The sequence below is a fragment of the Gasterosteus aculeatus genome, chromosome 4, assembly GCF_964276395.1.
Source record: "Gasterosteus aculeatus chromosome 4, fGasAcu3.hap1.1, whole genome shotgun sequence".
NCBI classification, from domain to species: Eukaryota; Metazoa; Chordata; class Actinopteri; order Perciformes; family Gasterosteidae; genus Gasterosteus; species Gasterosteus aculeatus.
The window spans coordinates 27,781,574-27,808,571 of record NC_135691.1 but is presented as its reverse complement, the minus strand read 5'-3'; the positions used below and the strand labels follow the sequence as shown (position 1 = coordinate 27,808,571).

The 26,998-nt window shown below is 45.2% G+C and overlaps 3 protein-coding genes across 8 annotated transcripts; 2 read left to right on the top strand and 1 right to left on the bottom strand.

Annotated features, from left to right (window-relative positions):
- The first annotated feature begins 1,704 nt into the window (after positions 1 to 1,704).
- On the top strand, positions 1,705 to 7,674 carry cdkn1d (cyclin-dependent kinase inhibitor 1D). Its single transcript, XM_040172881.2, has 3 exons — positions 1,705 to 2,268; positions 4,366 to 4,835; positions 4,940 to 7,674. Exons 2-3 carry the CDS (start codon positions 4,370 to 4,372, stop codon positions 4,996 to 4,998), a joined length of 525 nt encoding a protein of 174 aa, XP_040028815.2. The 5' UTR covers positions 1,705 to 2,268; positions 4,366 to 4,369; the 3' UTR covers positions 4,999 to 7,674.
- A 196-nt stretch (positions 7,675 to 7,870) lies between these two features.
- slc37a3 (solute carrier family 37 member 3) lies at positions 7,871 to 15,305 on the bottom strand. 5 transcript variants are annotated; one of them, XM_078101754.1, is made up of 16 exons: positions 15,179 to 15,267; positions 14,707 to 14,779; positions 14,136 to 14,241; positions 13,403 to 13,613; positions 12,520 to 12,628; positions 12,316 to 12,408; positions 12,155 to 12,238; positions 11,803 to 11,948; positions 11,368 to 11,464; positions 11,193 to 11,277; positions 10,896 to 11,092; positions 10,666 to 10,807; positions 10,399 to 10,500; positions 10,092 to 10,291; positions 9,641 to 9,706; positions 7,871 to 9,393 (listed from the first exon to the last, which is right to left on the bottom strand). In XM_078101754.1, exons 4-16 carry the CDS (start codon positions 13,477 to 13,479, stop codon positions 9,301 to 9,303), a joined length of 1,491 nt encoding a protein of 496 aa, XP_077957880.1. In that variant the 5' UTR covers positions 13,480 to 13,613; positions 14,136 to 14,241; positions 14,707 to 14,779; positions 15,179 to 15,267; the 3' UTR covers positions 7,871 to 9,300. The 5 variants fall into 5 exon arrangements, with proteins under 5 accessions (XP_077957880.1, XP_077957881.1, XP_077957879.1 ...); XM_078101755.1 differs by lacking the exon at positions 14,136 to 14,241 and having other exon boundaries at positions 15,179 to 15,283; XM_078101753.1 differs by lacking the exon at positions 14,707 to 14,779 and having other exon boundaries at positions 15,179 to 15,277.
- A 192-nt stretch (positions 15,306 to 15,497) lies between these two features.
- On the top strand, positions 15,498 to 25,415 carry LOC120817082 (DENN domain-containing protein 2A-like). 2 transcript variants are annotated; one of them, XM_078101751.1, is made up of 20 exons: positions 15,498 to 15,586; positions 17,365 to 17,436; positions 18,166 to 19,242; positions 19,372 to 19,463; positions 19,895 to 19,989; positions 20,083 to 20,292; positions 20,507 to 20,600; positions 20,681 to 20,731; positions 20,821 to 21,026; positions 21,504 to 21,613; positions 21,818 to 21,887; positions 22,298 to 22,375; positions 22,459 to 22,599; positions 22,816 to 22,964; positions 23,471 to 23,648; positions 23,752 to 23,793; positions 23,898 to 24,006; positions 24,107 to 24,376; positions 24,457 to 24,543; positions 24,651 to 25,415. In XM_078101751.1, exons 2-20 carry the CDS (start codon positions 17,378 to 17,380, stop codon positions 24,680 to 24,682), a joined length of 3,150 nt encoding a protein of 1,049 aa, XP_077957877.1. In that variant the 5' UTR covers positions 15,498 to 15,586; positions 17,365 to 17,377; the 3' UTR covers positions 24,683 to 25,415. The 2 variants fall into 2 exon arrangements, with proteins under 2 accessions (XP_077957877.1, XP_040028810.2); XM_040172876.2 differs by lacking the exon at positions 15,498 to 15,586 and adding an exon at positions 16,072 to 16,456.
- The last annotated feature ends 1,583 nt before the right edge of the window (positions 25,416 to 26,998 follow it).

Sequence of the window (26,998 nt, the reverse complement as noted above, 5' to 3'; positions counted from 1 at the left end):
ACGAGTTTGTGCTGAAGATTTGCCAGCAGATGAGCAGCTCATCGGACCACCATCATCACATGATTTCTTTTCTTCTAGGGTCTGTGCGGAAATCATTATGGGGAACCCAGGAGGGAAAGGTTACTTATTTTTTTACCATATAAGTAAGGCGATGGTGTCTGTGACCCCGGGAAGATTAGCGGCCGCTAAGGCGTCAGCTAATGGGGATCCAGTAAATGACTGATCCAATTTAACAAAAGCTGCACCTGTTTGTTTGTTGTTTCCGGTCCCGACAGGTAAAAACGCATCATCTCAACTGTGCCTTCAGCTTAGGTGTTTGTTACCATGACGACAAAGCTCCCTGAATTAAAGCAAGGAAGCCATTTGACCCCAAACAACAACGTTACCCTCAGGCAACAAAGTATTTCAGTGACTAATCTTAACCAAACCTAAAATGTAAAATTTTGAATTTATTTCCTCACCTGTGGTTTTTAACGGTTTTAGAAGGCACAGACAAATGACATCATCCTGAAGATGGGGGCGTTAGATTATTTATCTGCGTCACTTCCAAGAGCGAGTTTCGTGGGTTTCAAATAAGTACAAGTTTGAGATTAGCATTGTGTATTTTAAGGACATTGTTGACATTTTGATAAGAATGTGAAAATAGCTTCCCCCCCCCACCCAAACGAGAAACATTCCACGTTGGTGACGTAATCACTCCCTCACTCCGTCAAGCATTGTCACACACGCAGCGCACAAACAGCGACGGCTCCACGCTCGCTGCTCCCTGCTCCAGCGTTATTAAAGCACTGCATCTCATAAAAACGTTTGCAGAAACGTTGACCTATATTTGCAGCGTCTGACTGGGAAAAAACATTGTGAGGCGATCCAGACGTTGAGTAAACGTTGTGTAAAAATAGTATTGGAGGTGTGTAAAACCCTGGATAACCTTTCTGGGTGAGGGCCGGGGCCCGGCTTGCATAGCCCACAAATGACTTCTACTGGATCACTGGAGAGTTACAGAAAGAAGAACCTACTGTATTTTGTAATACTTATGGAAAGGAAGATATGAGTAATAATAAGTGTTTGAAGGGCCAACTAATAAGCAAAGGCCTCTCAGTTGTCATTCAACTGATTTTCAAAAAAAATAGTTTGAGGGGAACAAAGTGTTGTCAAAAAGGGAAAGGTTTCTTTTTTTCATGCGATTAATCAGAAGTAAGGGAATAAAATAGATACATTCCCTCAGATTGAAATAATTAATTAATCGACTGATTTCTGTTTATTTCATTTGTAAATATTCTCATGTGATGAATGTCCATTTTACAATCATGTGCCTTATTGTGTTGGACTAATGTTTAAAACAGTAGTAGTAAAGTGAATAAAACATTCAGTTTACTACCACTATTAAAGAAAAACACATTTCAGATGCTTTATTTAAATTGTTGCAGATAATAGTTTTCTTTGAGCTACAAAAAATATATATTTTTTAATTACATTTAAATCATTTGATTCTGATTCATCATTGAGAGGTCGATCATTCATAAATGCATTTATTGTTTTTGTCATAGGAGCAGCTTCCTCTTCACCTCGAGACTTTGAGGGCGTTTAGGTGTTTTTTATAGAAAAAAATATCAGGCCGTATTTCCAAATGGGGACGTGATAAAAGGACAGGAGAGGTCTAAATGGAGCACTTTCCCGCTTGGCGCTCACGTAGCAGAACAACGTGACTCGAGGAGGACGAGGACAGGCTGCCAAAACAAAACGTGATGTAAGCGCTGCACCAGAATGCGTGTCATATTTGAGGGTGTAGGGGAAATGGCCGCCATTGCTAAGATATTTGGCCTACTTCCAATCCCTCCGACGATGAACCAGCATTAATTCACAACTTTTCCTTTCATGCATTTAGCGTTTTTTTCTGCACAAAACGCGCAGTACATAAGACTTAAGAACCGTCGTTGCGTTGCGTTCACGTGTCATAGGAATGTGTGGCAGCGGTGTTTACCTCCTCGCTGCGCCCCATGACTTGTTTTGATGGCGACCACGTGACCGACTCCAAGAGTAGGACGTCCCCGCTGTCTTTTTGAGCACATTACAAACAAGTTGCAGATAAGGGGACGAGAAGGAGTCGCCCGAGGATAGTTCCTACCGAAAACACTTCGACGTGACGCCGCCTGCCTGCTACTATTAGTTATTATCGCCGGACTGGATGAGCTGCGCGGAGTTCACGGACGAAACGCTCCACACGTGAAGCCCCGAAAACTTTGAAAACTTTTGACACGTTGACTGATGGTAAGAAGGGAATGTTCTATTGTTTTCTTTTTTGCGCATTCTTATGTTGATTGATTTTATACTTGTGTGTGTGTGGGGGGGGGTCGATGTAGTGAATGTTGATTCGGTTTTAGTCGGCATTTCTCGGCATTGACTTTTGGTTAGTCGGGCATTCAAATGGGCCAACGTAACTTTTCACAACTATATCTTGTTGTTGGTCGTAATATTCAAATGTTTTACCATGTGACTGTGTGTGTGCGCGTGTAATGTGCGTTCGCAAGGTGCGGACTGTTTGCGTCGCGTCTCATTGACTCGCACACGCAGCGAATCTTAACTGCGTCACGGAGTGTTTCTGCACACTTGGCGCAGCTTTTAAATGGACTTTTTTGGGGCGTCGTTTAGTTAATTTGCTCGATAACTCGCTGCGGTTGCAGACACGCTGGTTTCGCTTAGAAGCGGGGTGATTTCTCACGGGGTTCGGATTAAAATATTGGAGGTTTTCTCGGCTTTTCTTTCGCTGCGAAGTGAGTCCACCGACCCGATGTGCGCCGCACGCCGCGCCCACTTCGTTTTACACGCAAACAACTTTCACTCGCTGCGGGAATCCACTCGTTTTCTAAACCCACCCAACAGTAAACGAAATGGAAGTAAATTGCGTGTTTATAAAACATTTTAGTACTTAGGAAAAAGTGTTTGCATTTGACGTTCACGTCTACTTATACAGACCTTTTATTAAAACGGGTGTATAAGTAGACATACATTACAAAATGACAGGTTATTTGACCGGTTATATGGTAAAACTACAGGTTATTTGACCGGTTATATGGTAAAACTACAGGTTATTTGACCGGTTATATGGTAAAACTACAGGTTATTTGACCGGTTATATGGTAAAACTACAGGTTATTTGACCGGTAAAGTCTTTTCAACCACACGGTAGATGTCAAACACTTGCGCAACGCTTCCCCCCCCACCTCCTCCTCCTCCACCACCCCCCCCCCCCCCCCCCCCCACCACCCCCTTTTCCTCCGGGTGTTGGTGTTTTTGTGTCTACAAGCTGATGTCACATGTTGTCCTCTCCAAAAGTCCCTTGCAAACCTTCGTTGTTTCTGTTGCTTTTGACTTAACATACTTAACATACTCCGTTAATATTTGGTGTTTGGTTATTGGAAGTTTTCTAAAGTCTTTCTGAACTGGAGTTTTTTTTTGGGGGGGGGGGGGCAATGCTGGAATGACCCACTTTGAGGCCTCTTCTCAGCTCCCCACACTGTGTGCACATTTATAGATATATAATGAACAATATTAAAAACATTTTTTTTACCCCTTTACAAACAGAACCACTAAATGATACCAACGCACAAATGTGCAGTTAATCCTGTCGCCTCAAAATTGCCTTGAGGGGGACGCGAGGACTCCAAAAATAAACAATGTAGATTGGGTGGTTAAACCGACACCAGCAGCTCTTATTAGATCAACAAGATAAAACCGTTGATTTAGATCAGAAATATGCACCTGTTAGTTTTAACTAAGTGTCAAGAAAACAGAGCTGGACGAATATCAGCACCGGAACTAAACACGACAGATCTGTAGTAGTTACTGCCCATCCCACCTTATTTTACTGCACACACACACACAGCTGATAACGAGAGTACAGTCAGCACGGGACGGGGTTAAGATTAAAACTGCATCTCGACACAGAGCTCCTGCACAATGGGAATCAGTAAAGCCGGATGATCAATTACCAGTTAAATCAATTCCAGGATTCAATAGTGCTGCTCTAATTACACGTGGCTACATGAGGAAACATTCCTCACACAAGCCCCCCCCCCCCAGGGCCTCTTTTACCTCTGTGACCCGCCGACCTGAGCCGGCGATCTTTGACTCGCAGACACCGCAGCAGGTGTCGGTTCGGTTTATTTGGTGTCGGTTCGGTTACCTTCTGCCGCGGCAATTCCTCCCTCCCCCTCCAGTTGGGGCGCACGTGCATTTCATCACATAAAACACAAAAGGGCGCCCAGGAGGGGAGATAATCCGCGTTGATGAGTAAGGAGGTTGAGAGTAACACTCAACCCCCCACCCCCCCGACTTCCCTCTAACACTCTGCCTGCTCTCTGACAGGGACATGGCGAAGGCCGCTCCATCATCATCACCAGCGGCGGCCACGACCTCTCACCCGGGAGGCATCGAAGCCTTGAATTTGAAGGCGGGGCCGGCGAGGAGGAACCTCTTCGGGTCCGTGGACCACCAGCAGCTGCAGCAGGACTTCCGGCGGCTGCTCAGCATGAACGTGGAGGCGGCCAAAAAGCGCTGGAACTTTGACTTCCAGAGGGAGGTGCCGGGAGAGGGCTCCGACGTCGAGTGGGAGGAGCTACGCAGCCAGGACGTGCCGGCGTTTTACCACAGCTGCACGATGCGACCGGCGCCACGTCCAACGCCCGAGAGCCGGGCACCGTCTTCGTCCGGGGGCGAGGGTTCCTCCCCCGGGCACAGCAGCTCGTCCGGGTCCGGGGACGAGTACCTGGAGGTGACCACGAGGGGGCGCTACCGGATCGGACTGCACGGACAGCGCAAGCAGTCGGCCATCACAGGTACGTAGCACAGAGCGCCGTTTGGGTCGGACTTATTCTACAAGGCGACTTTCTTGGTTTTCCTTCTGTTTAATCGCGACCCGGCCTGCTTTCCCCCCCCGCAGATTTCTTCAAGGTGAAGAAGAGGAAGCTGCTGCACTACAAGCCGTCTTCTTGGCAGTAGAAAAGCACCACTAGACTCAGCGGGATGTCGCCTCACACAGACATGTATCATACTGTATACATACATGTATGTGTATACATATATATATGTAGCAACTTGTAAGTGACTGTCCACAAGCTCATTCAGCACGAGCTACAGAACTCCTCTGACATCATATTTCATTTTCAGCACAAGGAAGCTACCATTTTTCCTAGTAAATCCAGCTCAGTCTTAAGCAACGGTTTTTGTTGAATTGTAAGAAATGATATGTTAAATATCCAGTTTTCCTCAGCTTTGACTATACTGTGAAATTGTTTTGTATGCACTCTTAATAACAGAAAACAGGCTCTAGTTTTAAGAAGTTAATTTTCTTCCCAACGTAGTATTTGACATCAGTCCTCCACTTCTTCTTTTTTTTTTTTTTGTGTGTGTGTGTGTCTCCTCTGCTGCCCGCTAAAAGTCACTAGAGGCTTTAATTAGATGAGTTACTATTTCGGGACTCGCACTTCGCCTGCAGCCTCGGCCCCGGGGCTCGGGTAGCACAAGCAGGGGTCAAAACCTCACCCAGGACCCAGAATCAAGCAGCGCGCATGTGATTAGCCCCGGGGCAAAAGTCAAAAGGTGGAGTTTCACCGATGAGGTCATGCAATCGTATTTTTCCAACAGCGACTTCAGGTCCTCTTGAGACATTTAATTTATTACTCCTGAAACTAGATCCTTGTCGTTTCAATGCGGTGAAACCTGACTAGGAGTCAAAATAGGTCATTTACACTCCACTTAAACATATTGGCAACACATTGGTGAACACATTAACAAAAAAAGAGTTACAAACTGTAAATCATATTCTTTGTGCAATGCATTATTGGCATTAAAAATGTAAAAATAGATGTATATATGTTTTGGGGCAACAGACCGGAACATCCCTTATTTAGTTTTGTCGGCTTTACACTTGTAATAATGTAGCATTTCTCCAGTCTTCATGTGACGTCCGCCTCTTAGGTGCTAAATACGCCTCTTTTTCTTTTTTCTTCCATGAAGGGACTGAAGTGTTAAATCACTGTGTTGCAGCTCAAAGAAATCCAAACCTCTTGGTTTCACTTTTGGGCTTTTAAAATTGTTTTTTTTTTCTTCTTGTATGAAGACTCTTCCCCGTTTCTGTCTCCATACGTGTGTGTGTGTGTGTGTGTGTGTGTGTGTGTGTGTGTGTGTGTGTGTGTGTGTGTGTGTGTGTGTGTGTGTGTGTGTGTGTGTGTGTGTGTGTGTGTGTGTGTGTGTGTGTGTGTGTGTGTGTGTGTGTGTGTGTGTGTGTGTGTGTGTGTTATACATCCATGCATAGTTGTTTGTGTATGCATGCATTTGTTTGGTTTTCATCTTGAGGTTTACTACAGATTGCAACAGTTGTGGCAGCAAACCTCGGCTGAACCAAAAACAGATCGCCGTGCCAATAAATCACACACGTCAAGTGCCGTCACGCCACAACCGTTTGACTTAAAGTTTGGGGCTGTCAAATAGGACGCAGCTACTTCTATTTCCTACCTACAGTCGCTCTAATTTGGATATGGATGAAGAGCCATAACCCGGATTGATCCACAATTACTACCTCATCAAGTGATCCAAGTTACATGAAAAATAGCAACACCAGTGGAGGGCGGGTTGTGTGCGTTTAAAGGGCAAAAGAGAGAAACAAGGGGGAGGGGTTTGTTGTAGTAAAAATACTGATGAGGTTCAGCGCTGGGTGTCGAGTTTCACAGCGCGTAAAAGAGTCCGTGTGTCAGAGCAGACAAACCGCGTCGAGAGGGAAACTTTAATAAGTGAACAATTATTAACAGAAAATGTCTCCCGGTCTCTCTTTCACAACACGGAGCGCCTCGATCCCTGAAAATAATCACCAAGAAAAAGAGTTTTTCATAATCACGTTGTTCTTTCAGAGCTCAACGAGGCGATAGTAACAAACACGGCTGTTTTGAAATTTTCAGGAGGATTACTTTCTTTTTTGGTCAACGTGTGAGAGAGTAAATGTTTGTGTGCATCTTCTCAAACTTTCAAAGTCTATTATTAACTTATTTTGAATTTGTATCCTTTGTCCTGAGAGGAAATCCTTTTAAAGTCTCTTTTAAACTACTAATTGTGTTATTTCTGAAAATATATCTTTGCACTACTTCAAACTTTTTTTTTTTATATATGGTAATCTTGAAAAAACAAATATTTGCAGAGTTACTGAGACACACATCACATATTTGTGATTTTAAATTAGTACAAAAAAATGTTTCCCCTCAAATCACGCTTTATTAGGTTGTTTTTGTAGCTCGTTTGTCCTTCCAAAGTCAGACAGGTGGAATACAAATAAATCAAGGAAAGCTAAAACAATAAATATGAAGATTGATCCATTGAGCAAACTTTGCTTTCCGAAATCACCTGTCGCAGCTATATTGAAGTGTAGCGTATCTTTCTTGTAATTTTGTATATGCATGAATGGATGATAATCTCTGTTCAACATTTGTAATAATTTTATTGTAATTTAATGCTGGTTTGTATATCCCTGTAACATGTAAAAAGTGGATATGTTTGTGATGAGAATCATATTTGTAAAGAAAATATATTTCTGGGTTGTCGGTACGCTGTTGCCTTTCGTATTGTTGATTTCTTATAGCGTGCTCAAAATAATAAAAATGAGTAAGACTGATACAAACTACAAAACATTGTCTCCTCTGATTTTAAGTGTTAGAGAAAGGTTGAAATGAGGCTTATTGATCAACCGCCCCTTGTTGGTGTAAATGTAACTGATTTCAACTAAGAATATAATTGAAATGAAACACTAGTCACATGATAAACAGTTAAATATAACCCACACCATTGCTATCTTATTTCAAATATTCTGTAAATAACGCAGTGGTCAAAATGTAATTTGCATTTATTTAAAATAAATATGCATTTACATCAGTTTAAACGTAAAGTAAGCATCAATAAAAATAAAAGATGCACCACAAATAGTGTTACAAATTCAATATATATTTTTTCAATTGGTATTGTTTTACATTTGGCAAGTGTAGAGACATCAGAGGTGCTCCTAAACAGAGAGGAAGAGGATACCAAAATGCCCAGATGTTACAGATGTCAAAAGCACTTTAAACAGTTGAGCTAATCTAGTGTGTGTATAATCACTACTCGTAGTGCCGTTCACTGAGTTTAACCAAGACAAAGTGTTCTCGTTGAGTAGACAAGCAGCCATAACAAAAACCTGCTCATAACTCTGTTACCGTATTATTTTGTATACACCAATGACAAGTATTGATATTAAAGTATTTTTTTGTACCTTCATTTGCCTCACAAATGTAACAAATCTGTTCAGAAACAGATTTACAGTGAAAATCCCCCCCAACAACAAGCAGCTTCTGCTACAAACCGGCAAAACGTGTGTTCAGAAATGTCAGTATAAATTGTACACTTTAATGTGCAATAGGGAAGTGATGCTGAACCCAATGTGTGAAATAAGACAATGGTGGACTTTTCTTGTCGGGTTTCCTCGTGTGTTTGTGTGACGGTTTTCACAGCTATAGCTTGTGACTTAAGACACTAAAACTTGAAAAAGGAACAAGTATAAGTATATGTATATATATATCCATCTTTGACACAATCAAGAGAACCAATCCCTGTATATTTTCCAACCCTGATTGTGCAAAACTGTAAACAAATGAAATGGCTGTGAAAAGAAAGTTGCCCAAAAACCCAGCTAGGATGTGAGTGGCTCACTAAAATCATCAAGACTCTTCCTTATTACCACACCACAGTGCAATTTTCATTACCTCCACCACAAGCAGCCCAATTATTATACATATCTACAACACAATTATTATTCACATTCTTTAGGCGATCCAGAGTGTCTGACCTTTAAGTTAAGAACCCGTGATTTAAAAAAAAGGCAAAACTTCATTTCAACTTGGCCCAGTTTACATTTTCAAAAAAGGTTTTTACATCCATTTAAAATCATAAAATATATACAGTAGTACATTCCGCGATGGCCCCACGAGGCTTGAATTCACAGACTGGACAGCTCCCTTTAAAAGCCCATTTTCAAAACAGGCACTTCAACACAACCTCTACGTCCCGCTAGAAGAAGTGTGCGCTTACATGTTGAGGCTTTTTGTAAGTGGATAAGACTTCAGTGCTCAGAGACGCTCTGCTTACATCGGCGGTTGTGGGAATCAAAGTGGTGTCTCCATAACTCCGGGTCTCCTGTGGCAGTGAGAAGCAGCGTGCCACTAAAATCACTTCAACTCCCGGAAACACACCTAAAAAGCAGCCGTTTGCAGATGTTGGACGCCCTCACAGCTGGCGTCGCAGCGCTTGTCTGTCTCTCCACATGGCTCGCACCTCTTTGAACAGCAACGGAGAGATGAACAGAATGCTGCCCCCTGTCTGCGGTGCAGAAACACACACAGAGCCAAGTCACGCTGATGTGAAACAATAACGTGCACAAAGAAGATAGCAAAGCAAACTGGCATTTAAAGGGTTATTGAATATAAGTGAATATTTGGTAGTGATAATCAGGATAAAAGATTCAACTCGAAAGTGGGAAATAATTGCAATATCTAGTTTCTGGTCAGCGTTTAGTCGCCTGAGTCCAGACATCAGAGGAGGGAGGCAAAGGGGTTACATTTCTTACCATGACGATGAAGAAGTAGAAGACACATATCCAGCCCAGTTTGCCTTCAATTAGGGACACCAGGTACTAGAGGACGACAGCGATATCAATGCAGAAGTCAAGTGGTGATCCGTGGGTGGGACTGCAGGTTCAATTGGTCAGAGAAACCTACGGCGGCGCACTTTAAATGTCATAACGCAGTGATGCCACCGCTCAAAGTAAGTTGAGGACTTCTTCTGCAACCGAATGAGTAGTAAAAATAAGTTGGTCTAAAAAATACAAACGTGTGTGTAAAATTTAGTTATATTGTCTCGGTTTTAAATGGATCTTAACAAACCAAGATGAACAAAGAGAGGGTGGCCGTGGTAACAGCACGTGCACTACACGGATCAATTTGAACTGGGGAGATCCATCGCAAACCTTCTTTCAGGTGCTTTATTTCCCCATGTGAAGTGTGTGTATTTTTTTTCACCTGTCCAAAAGCAGCTCCTATGCTCCCGGTTCCATCCACTATGCCGGTGACGGTAGCCAGCGCCTGCTGACTGCCCCTCAGGGCCTCCTGTCTCCCGAGGTCAGCAGATATGGCCGAGCTGATCATATTAGATGGACCGCCGATGAAGAAGCCCGTGGCAGCTAACAGCGCTGCGTTTATCACCTGGTCATTAGGCGAGTCTGAGAAGAGATATGAGAGAGAGAGAGGACAGATGACTTTCACCCTCCTTATATTGTAAGCTTTTCAGATGATTGATGAATAGACTCATTTTAAAGTCTGCACTCACTGCTGTATCCCACTAGGGCTCCCATCGCCAGCGCCAGGCTGATGGCCAACACCGGCGCTCGCTTTCCCATGAGGTCAGAGATCAACCCCTGAACGGTCCCTCCTGACACATAAAGGAGAGCGGCGCATTGAGAAAAGAGGATCTTGACCTGTACAATTGGTCATGAAAACATGGCTAGAAAACGCTGATCATTTTCAAAAAACTCAAATTGAATTGCGGTTATGAGGAGATGACGGAAGAGAATGCATAGACGAGTCCGACACTCACCGAGGATTCCTCCAACGTCGTACCACACCGACAGCCGGTCGGCCTCAGCTTCCTTCCAGCCAAAGTTGTTGCTCAGGTAGAAAGGAAGCCAGAAGAAGAAGGAGTAGTTGACCAGCTTCAGACATGCATAAGCCAGGGAGTACTGCAGCAGCAATGGACACAGAGTCAGCATGTGTCGTTTCATTTGTTTGAATGAATGTGCCTCGACTTGTCGGGAGCGGCGCACTCACAGGCAGCACCCCGGGCAGACAGAAGGCCTGGCAGAAGGTGATGGCTCGGGGAGTCGCTGGTAGAGGTTCGTCCTGCGCCTCCACCTCTTCCTCCTTGTCGTCGTCCTCCTCTGCCTCCTCGTCACTCATCAAAGGCCTGTGGCTGTCGGAGTCCGTCTCCAAGGCACTCAGTCCGGTCTCTGAGTCGGAGCTCAGACCTGACACAGAGATTCAATCAGTTCAGGAAGTTCCAGTTCCAGTTTAAGAACCAGATACGTAATGAAACCACACTTTCTTTTCCCCAAACATAGTCCCTACCGATTTCTTTTGGAGAGGTAAGCAGGCCAAAGAACACCACCACGCCACCGGCAAACTGGATGACTGATGTCACAAGGAAGGCGTACTGCACACAGCAACAAGCGTTTAGTTGCTGAGAATGTAATAGCAAATGTATGAACACACGCGTCTGTGTGTGTGTGTGTGCGTTTCTTACCTCATAGCCGTACTTGAGCACGCTAGAAGCCAGGAAGGCTCCCAGGATGTTTCCCACGGAGGCACAAGCACTCCACAAGCCGAACACAAAGCCACGGCTGGAAGACGGCGCCGCGAAAAAAACAAACACATTTACTTCAATAATCTATAAACATTCTAAGCAACACAACTCCAGCCGGCTTGGTGACGGGAGTTTTTTTTCCCTTCATGTGCCGCTGCAGGAAAAATGTAGTCTAAATAGCGCCTGTGTTCGGGCAGCAGCACCAGTGAATGGACGTCACTGTTAGTGTGGAGGGCGTCAGTATCACAAAGCTCCGCCTAACACACACACACACACCAAACTCGACTAACTATTTCTAGGCCCGGGTGGACGTTGCCGTTAGATAAATGCAGGTTTTGTTAAAAAAAAAAAAAAAAAAACAGAAGTCTTGCGCACCCCTGCTTGCCGAACCAGTTGCCCATGACGGCCACGACGGAGGGCCAGACCGCCGACTGCAGCAGGCCGTTCACCACCCACAGGATGCAGTACACATAGACGTTGTAGATGTGGAGCCATTCGGTGAGGGTGCCGAACATGAACTCCTGCAAACGCACACAGCGACATTTGTATTCCCTATTATTATTATTATACGAATACAGTATATCATACAGAATATTATACAAATACAGTGTAATGGCATTTAAGGATAACGGATTTAATATTTTCCGTTGAGAAAGTGTCCATCAATAGGAATGCACCACTTGACCCTTTCTATAAACAGTCTCACACCAGGTCTACGTGTACTCACCACCGCGGCAGAGCCACACAGGCCGAAGCAGAGCACGTAGCGCAGGTTAAATCGGTCCCCGACCACACCGCTCAAATACAGACCCTGTGTGGAAAGGACCAGGCGTGAGGTGACGCACGTGACAAACGACTGACACAGTGGGCCCCCCCGAACCTGCTCACCACTGCATACGAGAAGAGGAAGATGGAGTCCAGGGCTCCCAAGAACAGAGTGGCGTTCCTTTCATCCGAAAACATGCGATGGTCCTCCCAAGTCTGCTCACGTTCAAGAGACAAAAAACAAAAACAAAAGTCAGAGATGGGGGGATGAGGGGCTTGATCCGCAGTGGGGGGGGTTCAAATGCTACAGGTTGCGGCGCTCTGTACCTCGCCGGGGGAGAACGCGCTGCCATTCTGGACAGATGGCGTCCACTGGGCCGAGATGCTCACTTTAACATTGCTGAACGTCTTCCTGGAGGCGTGCAGCAACACGTAGCTGGGGAGGGGGAGGGGGCGCATACAGTTGTATTCACCGAGCAGAGGCCACAGAGATGTATTTAAACCATCCACATACAAAGTGCACGCCAACGGTCATACAAACGCTGGAGGGGAGCACCAGAAAAAAAAAGGCTTTTTAAAGAAATGATCTACTTATTCCACATTCCAGAAGAGCAGTTCAATTCTGCAGAAAGAATTTAGAAAAAAAATAAAATGCAATGCTACGTCTATAAAACAGGAAGTGGTTTGAGGCCTCGATTTAATCTGAGCAGCCGTATGCACCGTGGAGTACTTCCTGCTGCAGACGCCACTTTGCGCTGCTCCTGAGCTTTCACGTTTCCGGACATGGTGCGATACCACATCGGCTGTACGTACAGATAAACTACTTACTAGCTGATAAAGAAGTGTATTCTTCGCATCTCATCGAATCCTCATTGGCCACGTTATCCAAACCTGGTCTGACCTGCGGTCGTGTAACTTTGCCTCAAATACCTCGCACCTAAATGTTCAGCTCACGTTCACTCAGTGTGTTTCTGCACATCAACAAAACTGCCCCAAACATTGGTTGGAATTCTAATTCTATATTTGTTACTACTCCTTCTGACAAATATGAAACAAAAGCAACAAGCTGATGACAACAAAAGCAAAGAACGCAACGTGAGCTTTACAGAAAGTCACAGGAACGGCTCTCCAGTTACGTCTGGTATCAAAGGGTCGTCTAGGAAGTAACATCTACAGGTTTGAGGAAGACCTCCAGGATGACCTAGATTACCTAAAGAAGGTGAGCAGGAAGACAACCAGATGATGATGAGTGTACTGTGACAGGTAGCCACAGCACGAGGGAGGCATCACAGGGGCGGCCGGAGAGGGGGGAGGTGGAGGTGGAGGATGGGAAGGGAAGTCTTCGGGTGGGGGCACACCAAGAGGACAAGGAAGGGGTCCAGCTAAAGTGTCCCACTATGTCAGATGGGACAAGCACATCGCTAGGGGAACAACAAAGAAAAGAAGGGTTTTAAAAAGGTTAAACAGCACTAATGGGTATTATTGATATAATACTAAAGCCTCAACGTATTAATCCTTTTTATGAATAAGTGACGGCACAAAACCACACATTGTTTATGTACCAAATCTAATTTTAAAAAAGGACCTACATGAAGTGACAACATGAATAGAAACCACTGTTAGGGCGCCGTTGCCCCTGGTTACAACCACCACACATCCCGGGTTTAAAGCTCAGTGTTTCATGAATCCCGTACTACCAGGAGCAACACCCGCTTTTGGAGAGGCCCTGTCCCCTTCAGGGTAGAAGGCCGTAAAAAGACGCATCTGGTGTGACTCCTGGGTTGTGCAGTGCCCCACCCCCCCCAGGTATCAATGAGCCGAGTGTGTGCTGACTGCCCCTGAAACCATTACACCCGCTCAGCCAGAACCACCTCATGTTGTTTACGCAGGATTCAACTTAGCTGATCCAATACCAGTGCTGCCCCCCCTCGACAATTAATTACCAGTGCCTCACTTTCATTTTGTTGATGAAACATTTTCCTAAAGAGACAAATGTGTTCTTCACATGATCGTTACCCCACCCATGAAATCCGGGCTGCTATTTAAGCACTGGAGAGAGAGAGAGAGAGAGAGAGAGAGAGAGAGAGAGAGAGAGAGAGAGAGAGTAGAGCACTCATGTGTAGTAAATGTGTCCTTTGAGCAAGTGAATCCACTTCAGCGGGACAGATCCAGCATTGTTCATGTTTCTTGAGTAAAGGTGGGGAAGTTTATTCAGGGAAAGGTACGAACGTTATAATGTAAAGGTAATCACATCAGAAACATGCACCCTAAGAAAAGATCTGAAAATGCTGTCCTCAGTGCCCAACTTGAACTGAACTGATTGAATTTTCTCAATGAACTTGATTAGTAGTTCAAACTGTGTTTTCCAAGATGACGCGCTCAAATGTTCTCATCTCCAACATAAAAGATTTATTAATTTAATAGCAGGGGAGGGGGGGTTTAAAAAAAAATCAATTAATTGTGCAGCTCTGGTTTGTCGAACTATCTAAAAATAGATTCATCAGATCCTCTCACTTTTGAAGGCATGATCGAGCAGGTCTTATCGGTTAAAACACCGCTGCTTTATCTCAGCAGGTCCGGCGAGAATCTGAAATGGTGAAATAAGAAAAGCACCTGAGATGACAGCTGGCAGGAATAAAGAGTCCAGAAGCAGCTGGAACGCAGCTTCACGAACATTTACGGCAGGGATCGCTGTACTTTTCCTTGTCAGAAAATGTGTTTGTTAGACAACAAACCTACTTAGTTGGGTTTATGTGGGGGAAAACATGATCGATTTGTCTTTAAACGAAGCCTTTCTGGCAGAAAGCCCCGAAGGAAAACGTGTTTTTTGGATTTTTCGTGGAGGCTTAGTCATCCTTTGTTGTTCTCGTGGGTCGCAAACATCCTCTCCCACTCCCACGGATCAGTGTCCGTGTATCCGCTCTTCAGGGGCAGCTTACACCTTCAAACCCTTCAACCACAAATGTAAAACAAAACGTTTTCTCACCTTGTGAAACGTCAGCTGGCGGGTCCTCCCTGTGTTTACTTCGCGTTTAGTCGCGACTTCTTCTTCCTCCTCCTCCTCCTCCTCCTCCTCCTCCTCTTCTTCTTCTTCTTCTTCTTCTTCCCGCGGCGTTATGTTGTAGTAATCGCAGCGTTACCGCCACATTGTGGATGCGCGTCATGGAGCGCAGCGCCGCTTTGCTGCCGCCAGCAGGACGGGAGTGGAACGACAGGTACGAGGAGCCGGCGGGACAGCTGTTGAGCTGTCACCTGTCTCTGTGCCACTTGTTGGACAGAGTCGGCCTATCACCGCCCGCAGGCGGATGTATAAATAGTTTAAAACTGCTCCACCGAAATCTCCGCGGTTCACTGCCTGACACATCCACAGGGATCCAGCACTGAAGTCACTCTGGTAAGCCTTTAACATTGGTTTTGTGTTAGTTTGAACCACTAAATGTATGTAGAAACTGTGTGTGGACATTTTAAGGTCCATTTACAAGGATTACAGGGTATCAAATAATATCTACAGCACTAGTCAATCATTCAAGTATCCAAATGTCTATCTATTGAAGTGATACTCTGTGTAGGGAAGTTATGTGAGGCTCACACCTACAGTTATGAAAGACGAGGCTTTCAATAAACTGTATGTGAAATATTAAGTGCATACTTTGTATACCTCTTTGTACTTAACTTTATTTAGTTTAAGTTAGTTAGTTTAAGTTAAAACACTTCCCTGGTACTATACTTCTCTTGCAATGTAAAATTGGACGTCCCGTGTATCTTCTTTTTCCACTTGCACTGCAAATCCAATAACTCATAAATATATTCTTAAAGGAATAGACACCCGGGGGCAATAAGGGTGGGCTGCAGCTGCATGAGCAAATGTGGCTCAGAAGCAGTTGTGATGTGAATTCCAACCAACTTTGGAGGGAAGAAATTTAATAGGCTACAATACAAGTCCTGTGTGTCAGTCATTTCCCTGCAGAAATATTAGGAAGTTAAAGTAGTTTCATCAGTCATTCTACATTCCTTGTTTGTAATATCAGCGCAGAGAGAGAGAGAGAGAGAGAGAGAGAGAGGGAGAGAGCGGGGGAGGGAGAGAGACAGAGAGACAGAGGGACACAGAGAGAAGCGTACAGTCTCCATTCTCACTCAATTAGAAAACTCCAAGCAGGCTGTTGGTGTTTTGGGGGTTATACCAATGGATACTGTTACAGCAGCATCGGCTGCATTATGCTCCCCTTCCATTAGTCAATATATGGAAACCTTACGACAGAAGGAGGTAAGACGCCGCATTGCTTTTGTGTTTAGTATACAAAATTAGTGGGCTTTCCACAGGCTTGGCTGGCTCATGTTTCCCCTCATTGTTATGAGATTAATGGGGTTTTGGTCTAAATTGAATTGAATGAAATGTTTTATACTTAATCTCTTAAATAACCGAGAAAAATGTGAGAGTAGGAGACAAAAAACCCTCTTCTGAGAGGTCATCTGTGGTGGAGTCGCTTGATTAATAATGCAGCTGTGGATAGCTCGCTGTCTTTATCACACAGTAACTATGCAGCTGAATCTGTTTCCCAGCTAATCTGCTAAAGCCAACGTATTTCGGGGCCGCATGCACAAACTGGCATTTGTCTTTTGGGCCAGATATCAACTCAACCAATAGATCATTGCTGGGAAATTACCAAGTACCATCTGGGAAGCCACTGAACTTTGAGGCATTGGCCTGAGAGATGTGAGAGTCAAGAAGTGGACGGCAGAGCAGTGCAAAGGTTGTTCTCCTTTGAGGAGAATAATGAGCACTAAAGGAAGGAAGAGGCCGAGAAGGGTAATTCGATCATGCATGAGTTCCCTAATGACTATTGAGATGTTGGTGCTTGTGATGAACTGCTTGAGAGAGTTGCACAGGCCTGTCATGTTTTTCCTTGAGTCCGCCCAGCTGGCCTTGGAATACTATACATTACCAGCTGGGAACGACCGCCACACTGTCTAAAATCTTACAAAGGAGCTTAAACTCATGTTGACGTAGAGTGAAAAAGAAAGTTGTGTGCAGATTTATTTAGTCTTCGATTAAAAAAAAGCGAGAGGGCAGCTGTCAGTTTGGGCCAAACTTGACAGGATGCCGATTAAAAATGTTATTTTTTAAAATGGGGCGCTTAGCTTAAGCTGCTCTCCTCTCTATCTCTGTCTCAGGTCTACAGTGGTCATGGCGGACATTAAGAGAATGACAATCACGCCGGACTGCATCTACTCCACCGTCAACAGGTTTGTATGAGAATAGGTCTCATCAGAGAACATTGTCCCCGTGGGAGATCGGCGTTTTCTGCACTCGTGAGGAAAAAGTAAAGCTAGTTCAAGTTGCCTTTTATTCATTACATCCATTAAGGAATGTCAGAAAAGGTCTTTCCCATTTCCTCTTGTTTATTTATTAAAACGTAACAGTTTGATGAAATGGGCCCTGGTCCAAGTATGTGTTTATTTAGCGAGGCTGATGAGAAGAAGATGCTCGGTCATAGCCTTGTCCTCGGGCATGCACTCTCAGGCAGAATTTTCCCACTGTCGCCAGAAAAAGACAAAGCATCCTCCAACTGGCGGTCTCGGTCACTGTATGCGAAGTCTGGGAAACTCTGACAGCAGTCAAGAACTTAGGCCTTTATTAGCAGATTATTACATATTTTAGAAAAAAGTCTTAACCCTAACCCCAATATGCTCAGATAATTATCCACTGCAGTGCATCACAGCATTGACGGCTAATTTCCAACGCCCCTCCCTTCAAGGATCTTAAAAATAACACATATAAAGACGCTTCACGGATGACAAAGTTGACCTTACAGGAAAAGCTGTAGGTTGGTAGGAGCTGGCCACTGTGCAGTAAATGGCATGTGGTGATACTCATTATTATGAATGGATTTAACAGAGAGCCAATAATGAAACTGTTAGTTTGTGTGATTTGGATTCATGCTAATGTATCTTTTTTTGTTGTTGTTTATTTAGGGTAAATAAGTGTTTTGCTCGGCAGAGAAGTGATTTACCTATCATCTCTTTGGGGGAAAACAAGAACGCCGAGAAAAGAAGGGAGCGCTCACCCAAAATCCCCTTCACCCAATTAGAGAACCTGTGCAACCAGTGGGGAGAATCCTCCATGATGGCTCACAGGAGGCCGAGCTTTGACCCTCACAGCACTGAAAACACCCTCCTGGTGAGCAACAAACTGCCCAAATCCAATGGAGGCAACATCAAGGATAAGATCTCTCTGTGGGAGGGGAAGGAACCCACACACTCACCCATTACCTCAGGTTCTTTGGGCCAGTGTGCCAGCATAAAAAAGACAGAATCCATCACAAAAAACAGCAAAACCTGCGATGAACCGAGTGCAGAGAGTTGCCGGAGAGTAGCTCATACGGAAAAGGGAAACCCCGGTAAAGAGAACGTGGGTAATCTTGGGGATTCAAGACCCTGTTCACCCGTCGATACTGGGAAACAGCAAAGAGGGACGCTCAAGAGCAGCAAGCCCAGTGAAAATCACAATGGGGAGGAGGGTGATGTCGTTGTGCACAAAGAAAGGCAAGATCGCGAGAAAGAGAACGGAGGAAAGCTCGTTGGTTCAAGGCCTTGTTCGCCTCCGGCAGCGGCACAGCAGCCAGTGGGGACGTTGTGGAAAAGCAACGAAAGGAGAACGGCAGAACAAACCAGCAAGGAGAAGAGATCCGTGTTCACCCTTTTCAAAAACCTGGAGGCCATGGGGGAGAACCACGGGAAAACCCCTCCTGAGCTCGGAAACTACTTCAGTCCACCGAGCAAGGACAAACAGGCGAGTCAGACGGGTGCAGCGAGGGGGAAGCAGCAGCAGGAGAATGTGTACACAGAGCCAGGGGCGCCCCCCATCAACCCGGTGCCCAAACCCCGACGTACCTTTGAGCATCCAGCCACCGCCGGCATCGGGAAGAGTCAGAGGAAGGGGAGAGAGCAGAGGAACCTGCCCCCTCTGCCCTCCATCTCCACGAAGACTTCCTCCAAACCTCCATCCGGCGTCTACGGGAGACCCAGGGGAGAGAGGGTCAGAGACAGCAGGTACACAGGAACAGAAATGGAATTTGAGGGTCATATACTAGCCAGAGCCGATATTAACTGAAGGGATAAATGAAAACTTTGTCAACATATCTTCATCTCTCATTTACACTTTTGTGCTCTCCGTGGCAGGGAATCCTTTGAGTTCGAAGAGCTCACAGGGTCAACTAGCCCGCTCCCCTCTCGCTCCCTGTCCCAGGAACATCACTATGAAGACATCCCAGGTCAGCCAAAGAGTTTGACGAGGAGAGTAGCTTTGCATGAAGACGTGAAACAGGCAGCTGTGCTTCGGTTTCTTTGTTTTGCTGGGCGCAGTGCTTCCCTGGAGAATTCCTGGGTGTCAGAGCCAGATGTTTAGACGTGCTAAGCTAAGCTAACTGTCTCTCGAGCTAAATTCTCCACCTATACAATATTTTAGCTATTATTCAGACTGTAAAACAGGGGCTATGTCTTGTGAATATGTCCCACGCATCTTCTAGAAACCCTTGATTGTTTTTTCATGTTTTTCCATTATGAACAACATTCTGCAGAAAATTGTATAAAATGACATAGATATTGGATGTCTCCTCAGGCTGCTTCTGTCTGAAATATCAGAACAATCATTTCGTTTGAACCTTGAGAAAGGCCTTTAAACACGTCTTTGGTTTCCCTCCAGACTTGTCCAAAGAGAACCCATATGAGGACATAGAGTTGGAGAGTCAATGCTCCCAGCAGTCCTTGCCCTCCTCTCCCGGCGCCGACACCACCAAGGTTCTTGCAATACAAGCCAAGCATAATACTTTGCAGTGTCTTCGACGCTTCTTTTCCAAATGACCAATAAACTGCATTTCTTTCTGCCTGTAGAGCTTGAGGCCCGGCTTCTTCAGGCAGAATTCAGGCAGAAGCTTCAAGCTGCTGGACCTGCGGAGGACAAACCAGTCTCCTCACAGCACCAGCAGCGGGGGCGTTTCATCTCCACCCCAGCTCAGCCCTCCGTCCACTCCCACTCTGCCTGAACACGCTTCCTTGGGGCACGGAGATCCTTACAGCCGCACCTGCCGCAGGATACCAACGGTGTGTGATCGAGAGCTTTTTATCCGGGTTCCCTGGACTAGAGTAGACTTTTTCTTCTGCAGCTCTAATCCTTGCCTGATTATTTGTAGAGATTCGTCTTTGATCTGAATCGGGTGGCTAGCAGGTCCCATTTTATTATGATTCTTGTTCTCATCATTGTTGAAGATGTACTGAAGCTGTTAATCACAGTGATCCAGAGCTTTTTTCCCAACAGGTTGTACTGAGAATCAACAGCATCTTCGAGGCTCGGATCGGGAAGAAACGTCTCCGTAGGATCTATCATTACGCCGAGACAAGCTCAGGGAGAGGTAGCGATGCTGAAATGAAACTCTTTCTAAGGCCTTTAATGTAAACGTGGAGTCTTAAGAGGGATGATTTGTGTTCGCAGTTACGGATGAGAACAGTGACTCTGAGAGTGAAGTTGAAGAAAGAGCAAAAGGTAGTTTACGCAGATCATTTCTTTCTTCCCCGAACCATTTAACCTCTTAGTTCATGCATCTCACCTTCTTCTTCTTCTTCTTCCTCCAGCTCATCGTCAGCGTCTCGCGTCGGTCAAGTCCATACTGAGCCAACCTAACCAGGCCCACTACAACGGAACCAACACCAGAAACAGCTCCCTGGAGCTGGAGCTGCACCAGCGTCGGCTCTTTGAGTATTTCCTAGTCGTGTCACTGCAGAAGTCCAAGGCTGGCGCGCACTATTTGCCGGAGGTCACGCAGCAGTTTCCCCCGAAGGTCAGAATGTTTACTCGCTATATTGTTTTTTCCAGGGGGCAAACCACAGATTTTACTAAGTAACTCATTGTGTAATCAGCATGACTTGTATTGTGAACAAAAAAATGCATTGATGCATTGGTTTGGACAATTGTTCAAACATCTTTTACTTGGCAGTGTGATCCAAATAGACTTTTGTGACCTACTGCCTCAAAATACAAATGTCATTTAGAATACGTCAAAATACGCTAACTGATCTAAATTCAACCAGACAATGTTCTTTAAATACAAAAAAACTGAAAGGAGGTTTTTTTTCCACAAGCAGATGCTTTTAATCTTCCCTCATTGAAAAATGTAAACTCGGATCTATTGATAATAACATGCAAGCTTTTTTGCCGTTGATGATGGACAAATATGCTCAGAGTAATTATGGAAATGAAGGTAAAGAAAATGCACAAATGCAGCAAAAACAAACGCACACCTTTTGTTCCGTTACAGCTGGAGAGGAGCTTCAAGTTCATGAGAGAGACGGAGGATCAGCTGAGGATCATTCCTCAGTTCTGTTTCCCCGATGCAAAAGACTGGAAGCCGGAGGAGAACTACCCAAGGTGGGAGTGTGAACGTTGCCACAATAATGCTGTTTATGAAAATCCATCAGCAGTTCAATATTGTAGCACTTTTACTGTGTATTATGTTATTACATGGCTGCCGGACTGGACTGGAGTCCACTTTGTCATGTTTCTCAAATAAATAAAAACAAAAAAAAGCTAATGACATGTTTATGTGTGTCTGTTGTGGGTCACCCCTCGTAGTGAGATGTTCTCCTTTGTTTTGACTGGAGAAGATGGCAGCAGGAGGTTCGGATACTGCCGGCGATTGCTGGTAAATAGAAACAAATTGAATAAATATCTGCGCCGCTACTGAACAGGAAGTGGCTAAATACCACAATGACGGCTGAGTAAATAACCATGCCAAAATAGTCAGTGTGGCTGTGGGAAAATAGTCCATCTGGGATTCCAGGAGGAAGTGTGTGAGTGTGCATGTGTGTGCGATTGCGTACGTTTTTGTCTGTTTATTTTTACAGTATGTGTGTGTTTCAGTGATGTTCATACCATAGTAAAGTAAGTACGTTGACATTTTAAAAACTTTTATGTGGCCTCCGTCATGTTAAAGAATGGAAGGAAAAAAACGATTTAGTGAAGATTACATTATCTTTTGGATTTCAGCAACATTTTTAGTTGTTAATCCTCTTGAAAAACAACAACTATTATACGGCCTCCCTCTCATTTCAGCCCAGCGGGAAAGGAAAACGTCTACCAGAAGTCTACTGTATCGTCAGTCACCTGGGCTGTTTCAACCTGTTCTCCAAGGTAAACCCCCCCCCCACTGGTTCCCTATCATAATATTGTTGACATATAGAAACAAAATGTGTTTGCGTGCACGTGCGTTATAGGTGCTGGACGAGGTGGAGAGGCGGAGGGCTTTGTCTCCGGCCCTCGTGCAGCCTTTCATGAGAGCCATCATGGAGGCTCAGTTTCCAGCTCCGGGCAGAACCATCACCATCAAAACGTTCCTCCCTGGCTCAGGCACGGAGGTGACTGACACTGAAACATTGAAAAGAAGCCTGTTAAAATGTTTCTGGAAAACGATAGGCAGGATTTCAAGTTTGCCTACCCTCATCCCCTTTCTCTCGGGGAAAAATCTGTCCTGTTCTAACAATAACAGTACAAAAACACGTTTCACTTGATGGTAAAGTGTGTCTTTAAATGGTGTGACTTTGCTGTATTGTATTTATCCGCGTTATTCCTAGGTGATGGAGCTCTGTCGGCCCTCTGACTCACGCCTGGAGCACGTGGACTTTGAGTGTCTGTTCTCCTGTCTGAGTCTGCGCCTGCTCCTCCGCGTGTTGGGGTCGCTGCTGCTGGAGCGGAGGGTCATCTTCACCGCTGACAAGCTCAGGTTGGTCCCTCCGCTGGAGCTGTTGAGCCCATGTTACTGCTCTTATAATGTCAGGCGGCGCTGAACATCCGTTGTGTAATTATGGAGTTGCTAAATGTTAGATTTCATTGTGAAGTGAGGAGAAACATGGGTGGGCCGGACCCTCATTCTAGAGTTTTTAAGGCAGCCCCAGCTTTATTCAGGGCACATGCCAGAGAGATATTTTGAGGGTCAGTCTGTTGAGTTGTTCTTGTGCTGGGGCCAGATTGTTTGTCCTGCAGGCCAAAGCCAGTGGGAGTCACAGAGAGAGAGAAAGAGAGAGAGAGAGCGGTCACGGTTAAGGAATGTGAAGTTGAGTGACGTAAATGAAAAGACGTATGCAACTTTGCTTTCTTCTCTGGGAAATCACCTCAGGGAATATTAACAGGGATCCCAACTGTATCTTAAACCAGATCCCTCTTGCGTGATGACAATGAGCATTAGTTACTTGATGTATAATATCCTAACCCTTGAGTATGTCCTCGCAGTACTCTCTCCCAGTGCTGCCACGCTGTCGTGGCGCTGCTCTACCCCTTCGTGTGGCAGCACACCTACATCCCCGTGCTGCCCTCGGCCATGCTCGACATTGTCTGCACTCCCACGCCGTTCCTCGTTGGCCTGCTGTCCAGCTCCCTGCCGCAGCTCACTGAGCTTCCCCTGGAGGAGGTGAGAGAGGCTTTCTCTTTCTTAACCCGAGTCACGCAGAGAAACGGGTGTTTCACGTCAATACGTTAACGCAGCAACGGTAATAAGGGATTTCTGTGCACAGGTTCTGGTCGTGGATCTTGGGAACAGTCGATTTCTCAGACAAGTAGGTCACGCGTTGCATCGTATATATATATATCAGTATGCTTCGCATGGTCATGGATGTAGAGCAAATTATTTGATGTTTAACACTCGCAAATTTTCGTTTAGTTGGATGATGAGGACTCCATCCTGCCCTCCAAGCTCCAATCCGCCCTGGAGACGGTTCTGGAGAGGAGGAGAGAGCTGGCTTACGAGAGAGGAGGAGACACACCCGGTGGTGAGACACGACGAGGACTGAAACCAGGAACTTGCCACGAGAGCAATTCAATTCAGCGAGCGAGCCACTGGCGTTACACTGTTTATCTTCTTCTCCTCAGATCCGGGCCACCTCAGCACCGTTGTGTCCGAGGCCTTTGTGCGTTTCTTCGTGGAGCTGGTAGGCCACTATCCACTCTTCATCACAGGGGAACGGGAAGACGGCTACTCGTCCTCTTCCTCCTCCCCAGTCTCCTGCTCCTTCCTGCGCGAGGGTTTTCGTAAAGCAATCCTGTCGAAGACCGTGCGCCGCTTCCTGGAGGTCTTCATGGAGACCCAGATGTTCGGCTGGTTCATCCAGGAGAGAGAGCTTCACCGGCAGGCGCTGAGAGGTAACACGCGGCGGCGAAAACATCAGGGCCCGCCGGCTGGGAGCTGATCCAGTCATTCACGAGTCTTTCTCTGTCATCAGGACTGTTTGAGGTGAGGGTTCAGGAATATTTGGACTCCATCCACGAGAATGAACACCGGAGGGTTAACCGGTTTCTCAAAGGCTTGGGTGAGTTGGTTTCTGAGCTGTCATAGTGGAACAAACTGTCGAAAGCATCTGCTGTAGGCTCAGTCTCACCCTCAAATTGCTCTCTGTTTTTTTTCCTTTTGCTCTAGGAAACAAAATGAAATTTCTTTCCAAGAAATAATGCCATCGTGAAACACACACACACACACACACACACACACACACACACACACACACACACACACACACACACACACACACACACACACACACACACACACACACTAAAAAGAAGAAGCACCGAAACAAGGAAAGATTTCCCGGACTGCAGAAATCAAACGAAAGAAATGATAATTTGCTCATTCACGCCTCTCCTCTTGGTGAAGATCCTGCTGTATTTAACATAAATAAAGACAGAGTAAGAAGAGAAAGTATAGTCGTCAGTCAAGCTTTAACTGTGACTTCACCTGAAAGGTCACACCACGGTACTCTATAAGTCCACAAGGGGGCAGTAGTTTATTTCCTGTGGTTCGATGATGTTGCCGCTTTCAGCGACTGACCAGAACAGTCACTGAAAGGTCTTTAATGCTTTTAAAAAAAAAAATCAAAACAGTGACAACATTGGAAGTAAATTAATAAATAGTTTGTTGTTTTGAACTGTGAAGCAGTAAAGTACCGTCTTAACGTTGTCATCCCCCATTGAAACAAATGTAATCATTGCTTTACATACATAGAGTTTTAATGTCTTCATTGTAAAGTGTGTAAATCTATTCCCCCACCTCTCCTCCAGTTTGTGGATTGTAAATGGTCAGATTAATTGATGATATGACCATACTGTCACTAATGACTGTGCACAACATATTTATTTTTACACACTGGAAAATTCTGAGCTCAAAATAAAAGACAAGGAAATAGTGTTGACTCGGTATTAGCGTGCTGGTTTTACACAGTGAATCTCCACACCGCACTTTCACTACAAAGGGCCTCGCTTCATAATAGGGGGCAGCTTTACTATTTCAGTCTGAGTCATGGAAACAAAGCAGATCTTTAGCCCACAAAGAGGAAAGTACAACTTTGTCAGCATGAAAACACAACACAGGTGCAGAGCACTGCATATAGCACATTGTCTGAGGGCCAGTGGGCTCAGTTTGTGACTGCCGAGCGAGGCCGAGGGGCCCCGACGCATCGCACTGCAACCAAACCTGTCACCTTGCTAGTGGCAAGTTCACACACCTGCCGACACAGATGTTGATGCATATACACAGATGCACAGCGAGTCCAAAACATGTCAAAAAGATACACACTTATAATTGTACATGCGATGATGACCACCCACAGGCCCTTCTGCAATTGTTGCTGAAACACTGTGGAGCATCAGAGCAAAGTCTGCATTATCTCAAGTACAGTAGTGAAGACAAACAGCACTACAGGTATAAGGAACGAGATGTGGTCAAACTGTCCCTCAATGAAATGTGAAGAAACTGTTTTAAACAAAAGAGTAATGACTAAATGCAATAATAACCGTTATCGGTTATTAATAACAAGCAAAAGTAATAGTTGAATAATTTAAATAGTAAGTTATTTGGATAACGGTTAATAGATTTCACGCTCAGCGTGAAATCAATTCAAATGACCACAACACAACATGCTGAGCTCATCTCTCAGGGCCGATGGGGCACATCAGACAAAGAAAGTTGGGGAACCACTGTCCTGAAACACAAGCCGTCAGCGAGTAACAAATGTGAGAGCCGTACCGCAGCTTCCTATCGGGCTCCCAAGGTGGGAGCGCTGCGGTGTGGTGGGACAGGAGGCGTCTCGGGAAGATGGATGGATGTGTTGAGCGAAGAGCACCGACGGCTGCCAAAACGTTTGCTCTCGCACTCAGGCTGAGTGTTGGTGTGCAGATGCGTGAACGGCAAACCCGAATTGTCACACACCGTTTCCTGCTAAACACTCGGCCACGGCTCAAGACAACCGGCTCGTTAGTGCGGAGGTAATTATGGTTTTCATTCATTCTAGCCAGCAGGGGTTGACCTCCAAAGCCTTACATCCTGCACTAGTGTTTTTTTCAAAGCAAACCTCCCTGAGGAATATCTTTCACCACTGAAAATGTCATTTGTTTCAGTCAGTGAGAGAGAGCCCCCTTCACTAACCCTTAGAAACAACAATAGCTTGTTGAAACTCTAATCTTTCCTGCAAAGTGCCTTTCATAGGACCTTATTACCTGAATGGAATCCACTTTAAAAGCCGCTGAACAGTGATACCACGCTGGTACCTGCAAGAGAAAACCTGCAGCGGGACTCAGCTCTGCAACGTGCAAATGCAATAATGCCTATTAATCTCAGGAGAAATAAAATCATACAAACATCACGACCCATTAAAACCAACAAACAGTTCAATTATACAGTCTCTCTGGAGATTTATTAACCTCATTTCACGGTTGGAACACTTGCGTTTAGAAACTCTCTGGGGATTGACTCTGCTAATTACGTCATTT

Excerpts from the sequence above, each read along its gene's own strand:
- cdkn1d (XM_040172881.2), top strand. The coding sequence starts at position 4,370 with ATGGCGAAGGCCGCTCCATCATCATCACCAGCGGCGGCCACGACCTCT. Across the intron at positions 4,836-4,939 it reads CAAGCAGTCGGCCATCACAG|ATTTCTTCAAGGTGAAGAAG; the intron begins GTACGTAGCACA and ends CCCCCCCCGCAG.
- slc37a3 (XM_040172877.2), bottom strand. The coding sequence starts at position 13,479 with ATGCCTCCCTCGTGCTGTGGCTACCTGTCACAGTACACTCATCATCAT. Across the intron at positions 11,278-11,367 it reads TGCTCAAGTACGGCTATGAG|TACGCCTTCCTTGTGACATC; the intron begins GTAAGAAACGCA and ends TGCTGTGTGCAG. Across the intron at positions 10,808-10,895 it reads GTCTGCCCGGGGTGCTGCCT|TACTCCCTGGCTTATGCATG; the intron begins GTGAGTGCGCCG and ends TTGCTGCTGCAG.
- LOC120817082 (XM_078101751.1), top strand. The coding sequence starts at position 17,378 with ATGGCGGACATTAAGAGAATGACAATCACGCCGGACTGCATCTACTCC. Across the intron at positions 19,243-19,371 it reads GAGAGGGTCAGAGACAGCAG|GGAATCCTTTGAGTTCGAAG; the intron begins GTACACAGGAAC and ends TCTCCGTGGCAG. Across the intron at positions 21,027-21,503 it reads CGCAGCAGTTTCCCCCGAAG|CTGGAGAGGAGCTTCAAGTT; the intron begins GTCAGAATGTTT and ends GTTCCGTTACAG.